Source organism: Clupea harengus, chromosome 23 (assembly GCF_900700415.2).
Source record: "Clupea harengus chromosome 23, Ch_v2.0.2, whole genome shotgun sequence".
NCBI classification, from domain to species: Eukaryota; Metazoa; Chordata; class Actinopteri; order Clupeiformes; family Clupeidae; genus Clupea; species Clupea harengus.
The window spans coordinates 19905535-19918694 of record NC_045174.1 but is presented as its reverse complement, the minus strand read 5'-3'; the positions used below and the strand labels follow the sequence as shown (position 1 = coordinate 19918694).

General features: G+C 42.9%; 2 protein-coding genes across 2 annotated transcripts in view; one reads left to right on the top strand and one right to left on the bottom strand.

Moving 5' to 3' along the window:
* Nucleotides 1-880: 880 nt before the first annotated feature.
* On the top strand, nucleotides 881-9825 carry LOC105894049 (S-adenosylmethionine synthase-like). The gene is made up of 10 exons (XM_012820523.2): nucleotides 881-1003; nucleotides 1268-1372; nucleotides 3348-3425; nucleotides 3944-4066; nucleotides 4623-4735; nucleotides 5265-5408; nucleotides 6292-6510; nucleotides 7085-7267; nucleotides 7954-8087; nucleotides 8415-9825. Exons 2-10 carry the CDS (start codon nucleotides 1288-1290, stop codon nucleotides 8515-8517), a joined length of 1182 nt encoding a protein of 393 aa, XP_012675977.1. The 5' UTR covers nucleotides 881-1003; nucleotides 1268-1287; the 3' UTR covers nucleotides 8518-9825.
* Nucleotides 9826-11751: 1926 nt separating this feature from the next.
* Nucleotides 11752-13160, bottom strand: part of LOC105894025 (transmembrane protein 150A-like) — a 28600-nt gene continuing 27191 nt past the window's right edge. Inside the window, exon 8 of the mRNA XM_012820500.3 lies at nucleotides 11752-13160. This exon is cut by the window's right edge and continues 121 nt beyond it. Coding sequence (XP_012675954.1) covers nucleotides 13034-13160 — 127 coding nt within the window. The 3' untranslated portion in view covers nucleotides 11752-13033.

Here is a 13160-nt window from a genome sequence, read left to right as displayed (position 1 = left end):
TGCTGTATAACAAGCTTTAGTATGTTCTTCTATTAATTAACCTACCCTTAGGCCCTATTGTAGATTGTAAGTCAAACAGGTGAGTTGGGTCATGTAAGTTCATACTGAAGCAAATTAATTACAGACACATTAATATGAACAAAACACACACACACACACACACACACACACACACACACACACACACATTAATGCAAAAACCAGCAGAAATGACACATGCCTTAAATAAGGTTATGGTCACCACATGTTGAATAATGTCTACTAAGCACTATTAAAACCCTGCTGGCGTAAACGTTGTTTCCCATCCCCATGGGTCTATGGACCTGTGAGGGCTTAGCAACCACAGTATTAGGCAGTATTAGGCATGACCTTCCAAAGCCGCTCTGGCTTTGAAGTATCCCTTGGCCTTGGTGGTGATCTTTAACCTTGTTCAGTCTGGTGCCTAAATGGAATGTCAGCAGCCTTGAAAAGCAAAAAAGCTCAAAGCTTTGACCCCTTTAGGCAGTTTTAAAGGGCTCTAAAGGGCCAAAATGGACTCTTTTGTTTTGGTGCAAATCTTTAGTAAAAGTCTTTTGTTTATACTCAAGTGCATGTCCATATCACTGTAGTAACTGAGATAGTAGAGATGTTACTGGGGTAATTTCTTAGTTTCTTAGGGTAACATCTCAGTTATCAAGCATAACAACCCCCTCACAAAGTATTTTCAAGAGGCGCCCCTGAAAACTGTGATCCCTCCCTCTCTTCCCCACTTGTGAGTGGTGTGCTGGATGGCTGGCCCCCTCCCCCCTGGTGTGGTGGTGTGTGTGTGTGTGTGTGTGTGTGTGTGTGTGTGTGTGTGTGTGTGTGTGTGTGTGTGTGTCTGTGTGTCTGTGTGTCTGTGTGTGTGTGTGTGTGTGTGCGTGTCTGTGTGTGTGCGTGTGTGTGTGTGTGTGTGTGTATGTGTATTTTCTTTTGCCTTATATAACAGTGTGTTGTGGACTGAAATGATTAGGCTGCATTTCAAGTGAGTAGCTGCTCTCTTTCTTGCTCTCTCTTTCTCCCTCTCTCTCCATCTCTCTCTCTCTCTCTCTCCCTCTCTCTCTCTCTCTCTCTCGTCCACTCTCCTTCTCATTTAACCTCTCCCATTCATGCTCATGTTCTCTCTTTCTGTCTGAAGGTTTACAGGGAAGCACACGTAGAATTGCGGACCTAGCAACCTTACCAATTAACTATTTCAGTTCCTGGTTTTTTGTAAGCATTTTTCTCCACATATTTGTTCTACTGACAGCCATCAAATAAAGACAGAAGATGAATGGGGTGGATGATCTCAACAACTCCTATAATGATGGAGATTTCATGTTCACGTCGGAGTCGGTCGGAGAGGGGCACCCTGGTAAGAGTGCTTGCACTTGCTCACATTACATTTAAACACAGCATGCACTGCAGCAAACTTTTCAAGCGAAGGATCGTTACTCCACTTATTTGAGTTGTGCATTTCTTCTGCAAATTAGGTTTAAGCTTAGGTATTTAGCAGAGACTATTTAATTCCACCTCTGTCAAAGAACACACTAATGGGAATGTTTTACTTCTTCAACAGAAAAACAAAAACTATATTCTCTTTTTTAACTCATTGTAACTTTGTCATTATTTGTTGTCATGTTAAAATAGTTAACTTCTTCATTTAGCTGTAAAGCTATGCTACCAGCTATGCTGGTCAAGTACCAGTTTGTATGCGATTGTAGGACTTTTAATCTGTTTTCCTGTATGTGTGAGCTATTTATCGATCACAGAATGCCATGTGTACAGTTGCACTGACACCTAGTCTCCAGTTGCAGTACTCTTGGCCAGCTCTGCATGTGTCCGTGTGCTATCCCACGCTCTGGCTCAGTGACACCCAGGTTCACTACGGCAACATAGTGTGTAACCTTAACCAATGTACACCCCAACCACTTCTTAGTAAGACACATCCACTCTCCTGCTACTTCTGGGTCAGTTCAGAATATCTCTTTTGAAGACGTCAGACTCTGTTCTGACCATAAGAGGCTCTGGAAAGTATCACATGAACTAGAAATATGTATAGTACTTACGTCTCAAATAACGCCTTCAAAAGTGCTTTACGTTAAGCTTTTCTTTTTTTATTGAATATTTATAATTTATTAAAATAAATGTTTTTATTTTGTCTTATTTTCATTATAACTAATATTTATAAAAAAAATATATAGATGTATTTAGTTTGTTTAGCTGCTAGTAGGTTGTTTTGCTTAGATGTTAGTACTTGGCTGACACAAGTTTTATTTACTTTATGTGATGCTAGGATATTGGCCTAGTCATATATGTAAGTTCTATAACAAAAGAGAAAAGAGATGAGTGTCTTGTAAGGTCAAGCAGATGGGCTTGTTTTTGAAAACAGGCCCACAGGTGCAGGCTGTAGGAGACAGCCAAGCATTCATAGAGGGGTCTCGGGATAAGAGATGCAGACAAGGCAAGGGAAACTTCCCAAAAAGTGGTAAACAGGGTCTTTGAAACAGGACACATACCTGCTCTTACAAGTTACCATTGTCTTCAAATGTTTCTCGGCAACAAGTGAGCTGAATATTCTGATTGGCTGAGCTTAGATAAAATGTATAGGTTTGAGAGAATATTCTGATTGGTTCAAACTTGGATAAGTTTGGGGTTTTCGATTGGTTCAGATTGGATTTGTTTTAGGTTTTTGATTGGAAAAGCATAGTAACGAAACATACCATTTAAAAAGTTAGTGCACTCGTTTTTTGACTGAGCTGCTCCATGGACCACCACTCCGATTAAATGAAAAGTCTGCAAGATTGAATAAACTTCAGTTCATCGCATTTGATTTTCTGACTCTCATTGAAGTATCAACTCTAAGATCTGAAGAGGTTGTTTCACTACAACAATAGCATCAACAGCAGCTTACATAAGCATAGACCCATATGTTAGCACATAGTAGTGTGCTAACAAGCTAACAACCAAAAGACTTGCCTTGAAAGCATCAACAACAGCACAGCGAGCAGGGATGAAGTCTAGGTATGCTAACAGATATATTACGGTGATATTTTGTGGTGAAAGCTGTGCTTATATTTTCTATGGGGTTTCTGACCCAGAACTATATAGCGACAAGTTCTGGTGGCTCGTGTTTATTATTTCTCTGTCTTTTCATGGCCACACACCATCACAAATGTATTTTAAAGACGTTTTAACAGCTGGTTGCCTACAGAAATGCCACAGACTGCTGCTTGATGCTGCATTTGCCATGGACATGTGTCTGCGGCCTTTGTGGTATCAGATAAGCTCTGTGATCAGAATAGAAAGATATGCTAACACAGATGTGTGTTTGTTACCCCCGGTTTCAGATAAGATCTGTGATCAGATCAGCGATGCGGTGCTGGATGCTCACCTGAGGCAGGACCCCGATGCCAAGGTGGCCTGTGGTGAGCTGGAGAGACCATTGCAAAAATAACTAAACATGTTTTAACGGATTTAACAGAGGCATAACAAATGTTTAGTAGTTTGATAATATCTTGATAATATCTTGCTCAACCATATTGTGTTTATTGTATGGTATTTAAGTTTATTTATATTTATATTTACTTATGCTATTTAGCATGAGGTATTTATACACTATTTATCCTAAGCTTTTATTTACTTAGCACAAAACACTGAGTACATACAATGTTTCATACTACACTCGTCATACCGCCTTACTCACTTCCTGTCACATGCATTATACACTCATATTTACGTTATATTGCATGCGTTATACAGTAATATTTACGTTATATATTGCATGCGTTATACGGTCATATTACATCCGTTGAGCAGCCTTACTGACTTCATATCACATGTGTTTTACAGTCTGACTTCATATCACATGTGTTTTACAGTCTGACTTCATATCACATGTGTTTTACCGTCTTACTGTAGTGAGGCTTGTGTGTGTCTCCTGCAGAGACGGTGTGTAAGACTGGGATGGTGCTCCTCTGCGGCGAGATCACCTCACGCGCCAACGTGGACTACCAGAAGGTGGTGAGGGACACCATCAAGTACATTGGCTACGACAACTCAGACAAAGGTGTGTGGGTTTGTGTGTGTGTGTGTGTGTGTGTGTGTGTTGTTTAGAAATAGGTCCTTGAGTGATGGGGATTACACAATGAACTAGAAGGGCACTTGGAGAGCGCAGACCTCCAACAAGGACAGTGGTGCGCCAAGGCCAGCAGGGGGCTTCATGGCCAGCAGATGCCAAAAAATGCCCTATCTTGCAATATTAAGGAAAGTGGGAAAAGGTTCCTGGATCCCCCCTTGGTCTGGATCCTCTCCAAAATGTAACAGGTTCTTCCTTGGATCCACCCCTCCTATCTGCCAGGTAGTTTTTGCGTAATCCTGCTGACAGGCAGACAAACAAACAAACAAACAAACAAACAGCACTATAAACAGAATCTCCTCGTCAGAGGTGATTAGAGAAGTAACATGACGTAATTGGATGATGATAACGTATAATGATTGATCACTCAGTCATAACAGATAATAATTGATACGATCATTCTATGTTATAAGAATACAAGGACAGCAATCATGACCCCAAAAAAAAATGTATTGGACAGTAATGGACAGTGATTCTTTGCTCATAGGGTTTGACTACAAGACGTGCAATGTCCTTGTGGCCCTGGAGCAGCAGTCTCCTGACATCGCCCAGGGAGTCCACATCGACCGCCTGGAGGAGGACATCGGAGCCGGAGACCAGGTAACAGAAATCACAGGTTACTTCAAAGGCTCGCCAGAAATGGTCCAAAACACCTGAGAGATATCTGGTCTACTATGAGTACACCTAACGAATCACTATGACGCATTTTTATATTCTCTTTAAAAAAGTGAGTGTTTTAGTCATTTTAATATTAACGACCTGTTATTATATTATTGTTACCTGCTAAATTCCTCCCTGTGCTCCTGAGTGACGAACACAGCTTAGCCTTTTAACCCTGTAATTCTGTAGAAGGCGTGATTTGGGTGTTAGTGTGGTTATGGAATTTAAAAAATGTAATTTCAAAAATAAAAATAAATACAAAATAATGATAATATTTAATAATGAAAAAATAAAAAAAGATTTAAAAATAAAAGTAATTGTTAAAAAAAGAATAGTATGTGTAAAAGCTAAAGAATAAAGTTCCATTCATGTGTAAAACATGCTGAACTGAGCCGGATCAGCGCCAGGTAAGAGCTGGTTCTGTCCCAGACGTCGCCCCCGTGTGTGACCCTCTTGTGCCCATGTGCAGGGCCTGATGTTTGGTTACGCCACCGACGAGACGGAGGAGTGTATGCCCCTCACCATCGTCCTCGCCCACAAGCTCAACGCCAAGATGGCCGAGCTCAGACGCAACGGCACCGTGCCCTGGCTCCGCCCTGACTCCAAGACGCAGGTGTGAGGTCATCTGGGGTTTGTTGTCATCAGCACACATTAGTTTACCTTTTTCCGTCGTTAGCTAGTTAGCATTGACTGTTCTAGTGCGAAGAAGTGTGTTTTCATTGACTATTTTGCAATTAGCAGGAGTACGGCCAATCGGCTCAGGGTTCCGATTACTGTAGTCATCAGTCATGTGATGTTTGTTGCTCCAGCGATTGCCAAACAGTGGTCAGTGGGCTGAAGTAGCTAGCATAGCATTGCCCCTTTAAATTAATGGGAGTGGTAATTTGTCACTCTCTCTTGGTCTATATAACCTTTACATGGTCTGGGGGGGGGGGGGGGGGGTTCCACCTGTTTCCCCAGAACAACTCCATGCCCTTTGGGTTGGCCTGTGCGTTGAGCCCTGTTTGGAAACCCAAACCTCTGGAGGGCTATTTTGGAGAGGGGTTGAGCTCAAAGAGCCAATCATAAAACTGGTCTCGTGGCGTGTTGGCATAGTTCCTTGTCAAAGAGTGATTCATGACGAAATGTTCCATCGAAGTTTGGCTCTACTAGCCTAGATTGATTTGGGAACGCCAGATGCGTACAGTATCATTACACTGCTAAGATTAGGCCTTCACTGTCCACTCTACCATCACTACTAACTAGCATGCTAGTTATCAAGTTGTGGGTTTTAAAAAGAACTATCTATCTATCGATGTATCGATATATCTATCTATCTATCTATCTATCTATCGATCTATCGATCTATCGATCTATCGATTTATCGATTTATCTAGCTATCGATCTAGCTATCTATTTATCGATCTATCGATTTATCTAGCTATCGATCCATGCATCGATCCCTTTAAGTCTTTCACGGTCTCCTCTCACATCTCTCCATTTCCTCTGTGGTCCAGGTGACTGTCCACTACACCCAGAAGAATGGCGCTTTGATCCCTCGCCGCGTCCACACCGTGGTCATTTCTGTGCAGCACGACGACTTTGTGTCTCTGGACGAGCAGAAGGACATCCTCAGGGAGAAGGTCATCAAGGCCGTGGTGCCGGACAAGTACCTGGACGAGCACACCGTCTACCACCTGCAGCCCAGTGGGAGGTTCGTCATCGGGGGGCCACAGGTAAGGCTGTGCAGGTGGGCTTACCTGTCCACAGGTATATGGCCTCATCTGGGCACAGGCATAAGTGCTTACCTGTTGACTGTTGACATCACCTGCAGTAGGCCATGTCAGAGGAGTGCACGTATAAACCTCTCTCTCAGACTCTTAAAAGTGTAGTCTTTGAATTGTGGACTACACCTTTAATCAGTGATGTAGCTCAGACACTGCACCTTTAACCAGTGATGTAGCTCAGACACTGCACCTTTAACCAGTGATGTAGCTCAGACACTGCGCCTTTAATCAGTGATGTAGCTCAGACACGGCACCTTTAATCAGTGATGTAGCTCAGACACTGCACCTTTAACCAGTGATGTAGCTCAGAGCTATAATTCTGTGGCTTCATGGCACAGTGGAACCTCAGACCTGAGCTCAAGGGATTTCAAGTATGAGAGAAAATGAACCACCTCCATCACGTAAAGCTACGCTTTGAGTCACACATCTGGCCAGGTCACAAAAGAGATTTTCAAGATCTTTGACGACAAATATTTATTGTCTTTCTCACTTCCTCATTCCTGTGTTTCTATGTCACTGGCAGGGTGATGCGGGGGTGACGGGGCGTAAGATCATCGTGGACACATACGGGGGCTGGGGCGCCCACGGGGGTGGGGCCTTCTCTGGGAAGGACTACACCAAGGTGGACCGCTCCGCTGCCTACGCGGCTCGATGGGTGGCCAAGTCCCTGGTCAAGGCCAAGCTCTGCAAGAGGGTTCTAGTCCAGGTGAGAGAACAGAAGAGAGAGATTACACGCAGGATTCATAGATTATACGCAGGATTCATAGATTATAAGTAGGATTCATAAATAGGATTCAAATCATCTTATTAGCTTTGGATCTGCATTCGTTTAATGTCCCAGACGTTGATGTTGAGGCATTCAAATTCAAATGTCAATATCATTACATTTACATTTACATTTACATTTAGTCATTTAGCAAACGCTTTTATCCAAAGCGTTGAACAAGGGACAGAACAATCAAGCTACGAGCAATAGAGACCTAGTGTAACAATAAATACTATTTTACATAAGAAATAGAAAAAAAAGTGCAGGAATGTAACTACTATAAGTGCAAATTAAGTACTAGTAGAAGTGCAAGTTAGGAAGGGAGGTGCTCTCTGAAGAGTTGTGTGTTGCTTTATCATGTTTTGGCTTTCAAAGTAAACAGTATATTATTTTATCTGTAGCCCACCAGGAGGGGCAAATGGTAGAGCAAAATGCTAACAACATCCTGGGCTTGATACCCAGGGAACCAATATACAGATGATAATGGGGAGCTATATACCTGTACAGAAAGTCACTTTGGATAAAAGCGTCTGCTAAATTAATAAATAAATATGTACTGTATGTAATGTATTTTGTTTCTGTTATTTGTTTGTTTGTTTGTTTGTTTGTTTGTTTATTTGATGCAGGTGGCCTATGCCATCGGCGTCGCCCACCCGCTCTCCATCTCTCTCTTCACCTACGGCTCCTCACAGATGGCTGAGAAGGAGCTACTGCAGATCGTCAAGAGGAACTTTGACCTCCGCCCCGGGGTTATCGTCAGGTCAGATGGGGTCACTAACGGGGTCGCTGCCTTCCTGTTTCAGTGTCATGGGTTCCAAGATATAATTTCTGTCATCTGTGTTTATCAGGCCGATCTTTGAGTATCAACATACTGTAGGCTATTGGTAACCATAAAAAATGTCTCGTGTAATATAACTATATTATAACTATGACTATATTATATCACTATATTATAACTGCCCATCAACAAGACTTATACAGGGAGGAACATGTTATAAGCAGGTCTAGCCTATGGGAATGATATTTTTTCTTCTGACAAGAACATTGAGTTGTGATTGTAGAAGTTGTTGTACTTTGTGATCACCAGGGACCTGGATCTGAAGAGGCCTATTTACCAGAAGACAGCAGCCTACGGACACTTTGGCCGAAAAGAGTTCCCTTGGGAGGTTCCCAAAAACCTGAACTTCTAAGCAGAGCTCTATTTACAGACAACGCTGTTGTGGAACACAGGCCACTGTACATGGGCGTGTGTGTGGGTGTGTGTGTGGGCGTGGGTGTGGGGTGTGTGACAGGGATGCACCCTTCCCTGAAAAATAATCCCTCAAACATTTCAGTCACAAGATATGAGAGGCCGAGAAGATGGCTGTAATTTATAGTCTCCACCAACGCTTCACCCATATACATGTCTCACAGCACACACACACACACACACACACACACACACACACACACACACACACACACACACACGCATACGAAACACACACACGCGCACACACACACATGCGATGCCTCACCCAAATATACACATCTAATGCGTACTTTTCACTCACACAAACACTCATACGCGCACATGTTTACGCTTGCACGCATACACGCACGTACACACACACACACACACGCACACACACACACACAAGCTACGCCTCACCCAAATGTACATGCCTCACTGACATACAATACACACACACACACACACGCAATGCCTCGCCCACTATACACATCTAACGCATACTCTTTGCTCACACACATGCTCATACACACTCACAACTACTCACAACACAAACATACATACACACTTTAATTATGGGTTGCCTGCTTTGAGGAGCCCTCTCTGATGCAGCTCAGTAATATCTGCCTGACCAAACTCTTGAGGTCGAATCCACACTCACACACTGGGCATCACCCTGGACTGCATTTCCCAAAAGTGCCGTTGATCAACCGTCGTGATAACTAATTTTAGTTTCATACAGGACCAGATGTTAAATTCCTTAACTCTTCCTGTGCTATTGTTTGGGTACTTCCCACAGAGAGAGAGAGAGAGAGAGAGAGAGAGAGAATGTTCAAATGATAGTCTCTCTATCTTTGAACGAGGGTAGAAGTTCAGAAAAGGTGTGGGAAACGCACCCTTGACTGGTTTTACTCAATCAGAAGTCACATACCAAAGTCCAATTCATTGATTAATTGATTGATTGCTAACTAACTGATAGTTCTTTAAACAGGCTCAAACCATTTTCATGTCTGTCAGACATTTGTTTTGTGAAAAGGGGAAAGGTCCACTAAAGAGATATTAACTACAGGCTCTGGTGCTGACACTGTGACTCTCACGATTATCCTCTGCTGACGTGAAGTCTGAAGAGTTTTACTGTGTCGTCAGTTTTCTGCCGAGCTCCTCCAGACTTCAACACTAATCTTATGCAGACAGCGCTTGGATACTATGGAATTAATGTAAATAGTGTTTTTTTGCAAAACATTTTAGTAAAGAAATATTACTCTCATGTGATTGTGCTCGTGAACTTCATTTTTGTCTTTTGCTTGCATCCGCCTAGCATCCATTTTACAGCAATATTGTCCTACAGTAGCTCTTCTCTATTGGGTCTGCCAGGCTCCTAGTGAGAAAAAAACAATTTCCTGTCTCCACAAACCTTTCCAAAGGAACACATACCAGCGGGCTAAAGCTTTAGTCCACAGATGAGTGCTGGATTCTTTCTTAAACCCTGCTACTGTACTTGAAAGGGCAACAACATTCCCTCTGCCCAGTCCTGCAGAGGAAATGAATTGGGCCCTCCCTCAGAAGTTGCTCAACGCCTCCCTCTAGAGGCTGTAGCAACTATTACACAAACCTCTCATTCATGACAAAGTCAATGTACACAATAACACAAAGGGGGAAGCTGACTCTGAAACAGCTCTGGACGTGACGTGGTGCATGTTTATGTAATCTGCCATTTTAAAGCTTTGATGTATTATATACTGACATTTTTACCATAAACCCAAACCATAATAAGTCCATTGTGAGATCTACACAATGGGCGCCTCGTAGACGTTCCTTAAGAATGGGATGTGTGATGTAACAGGTCTTGCCAGGAATGCACAGAACAAGAAGTGAGGGAGAAAAGAGTGAGAGAAAGAAGGATAGAGAGGCGATGAAGGAGACATAGCCTACTCTTTGTCCACATCTCTGTTGGCACTGGGGATCCAGGAGCGAGCCGAACGACGCAGCTTCTGGCAGAGAAGCACCAGTGGCCCGGCCTGTCCAGGGATGTGAACACCTGTGTGTCCAGGGATGTGAACACCTGTGTGTCCAGGGATGTGAACACCTGTGTGTCCAGGGATGTGAACACCTGTGTTCGGTCTTATTCTGTCTGCACAACATCCACTTCTCCTCCTCAGGCTCCAGCTGGCAAGGAGGCCCTCTACCGATTCCCCAGAGTCTTCCATTAGGCCTCGTTTGTCAATTGACTTGATCACTGATCCGCCCCCATCCAATGGAACCACACCTGCTCTAGTTGTAGTAGAGAGATAGATTAGATGGAGTAGTCATGTTGCTCTAGTTGTAGTAGAGAGATAGATTAGATGGAGTAGTCATGTTGCTCTAGTTGTAGTAGAGAGATAGATTAGATGGAGTAGTCATGTTGCTCTAGTTGTAGTAGAGAGATAGATTAGATGGAGTAGTCATGTTGCTCTAGTTGTAGTAGAGAGATAGATTAGATGGAGTAGTCATGTTGCTCTAGTTGTAGTAGAGAGATTCGATGGAGTAGTCATGTTGCTCTAGTTGTAGTAGAGAGATAGGGCTCAATCTCTCCCAGGTGCTGAGTACACCCAGACTGCCACACAGGCAGGTGGCGCTAATCAAGACTCTGCATAACTGGGCTTCATTATCAGATCAACACGCAGAGACAGTTCACACGAGACACACAATGTTCACATGGGATATACAAACCAATTAGAGTCAGCTAGTCACAGGCTGCATAATCTATTCAACATTCAGTTCTTACACATTAAAGAGAGAACAGATGTCACCCGAGATAATCACATGAGTATCACACATGGTACAATCATATTTTCATGTGATATAAAACTATAAGAAGGAAGTGACTGTTGACTGAATATATTAGTTCAAGTGAACTGGCCACAGAGGATGTCAGCTCTCATGGTTTATAGTATGTGTGTATGAGGGGTGTAGAGTTGACCAGTAGAGTTTAATGTCTCCCGAGTCACTTGTGCACAAACACATCCACACACATGAAAAACATTGAATGTCGTAATGTAATGTTATGTTGCCCAATGAAGTGTTTGGCAGTAGGAACAGCATTAAAGACGTGGAACTGAACAACAACCTCAACGCTGACAGAGCCTCTCCCCATGGTAACCCGGGAGACGGAGTCTGACAGAGGTTGATTGATAGTGAAGGAGAAAGCAGCATGTTTTTGAGTGGAAGAGTTTTTATTGTAGCGGGATTGAGCAACAGCTGCTCTGCCTGACAAAAACTCTACGCAGGAAATTAGCTGACTCTGATTGGACAGGGCCATGGAATGTTCTGGTGAGAAGTAAAGATGAACCCCAAAAAGTGGTGCTTAAAAAAATTGAAAGTCTGAAAGTAGAAAACAAAGTGTAACTTTACACTTTACACAGCGATTGGAAGATAGTTGGGAACTCTTTTAGATGGGGAAGATCTGTGTTTAAAAAAAAAAAACAGTTTTCCTACAATTCTCAGGGTATAGTATACGATTAAGCTCTTACATTCTCCTTTTGGTCAGTCTTATACTCATACATACAATAAATTATATTACCAAAAAACATAAACGATAATAGATGACAGATACAAATATTAATAAAAATCACTGGATAACATAATGTTCAAATGAAGCTGAATATTGAAGAGTGTGATCAATAACATTTGGCTTGTTTCAAAGCAATAGGCATCTGTAGCATGTAGCATCTGTAGCATGGCACTCTGTAGCATGGCACTCTGTAGCATGTAGCATCTATAGCATTGTACTCTGTAGCATGTAGCATCTGTAGCATGGCACTCTGTAGCATCTGTAGCATGTAGCATATGTAGCATGGCACTCTGTAGCATGGCACTCTAGGATGGCACTCTGTAGCATGTAGCATCTGTAGCATGGCACTCTGTAGCATGTAGCATCTGTAGCATGGCACTTTGTAGCATGGCACTCTGTTTTTTTTCACTTTCCAGTTTGAGCTTAAAGGTTCTTTGGCACTTCTGTATTTGCATTTCCTGTGTTATACGGTCATATAAGGTCATATAAGGTTCGGCACTTGTGAACCTTTCTTGGCAGTTTCTCTCATGGCTGATGTCCATCATTCCCAGTGAGGCTATGAGCACAGCATCGCTATGGCACCCTTACTGGAGAACTTACAGAAAAGCCATACAGCATCTGACATACTGTGGTTTGGACCAGTGCCCTTGTAGGTGAAATATGGCATCTGACATACTGTTATTTGGCCCAATATGCTCGTAGATGACCTACGTCCATCAGGCAAGAGACAACTCCTGGTAAACAAATCTAGCTCAACCATGTGTCCAATGGACAAATCATGGTTCTCTGTCTGTCTTGATGGGCAACACAACCGGAATGTCTGCTGCCACGTGATTGGCTCTTTGTCCTACAGTCTTCTCTTCTCTCTGTCATGTCATGTGATTGATCCAGGCCATTGTGACCTCACAAAGGTTTTTCTTTTTTTCTAGAGAATGGCGACGCCATCTGGAGACAGAGATCCGCCGTTCATCATCGGTGCTTTATTCTCTATCACCACCAGGCTAGATCCGCCACCGCCGCCGCGCATCAGAACCATGAAGGTGTCGCTGGAC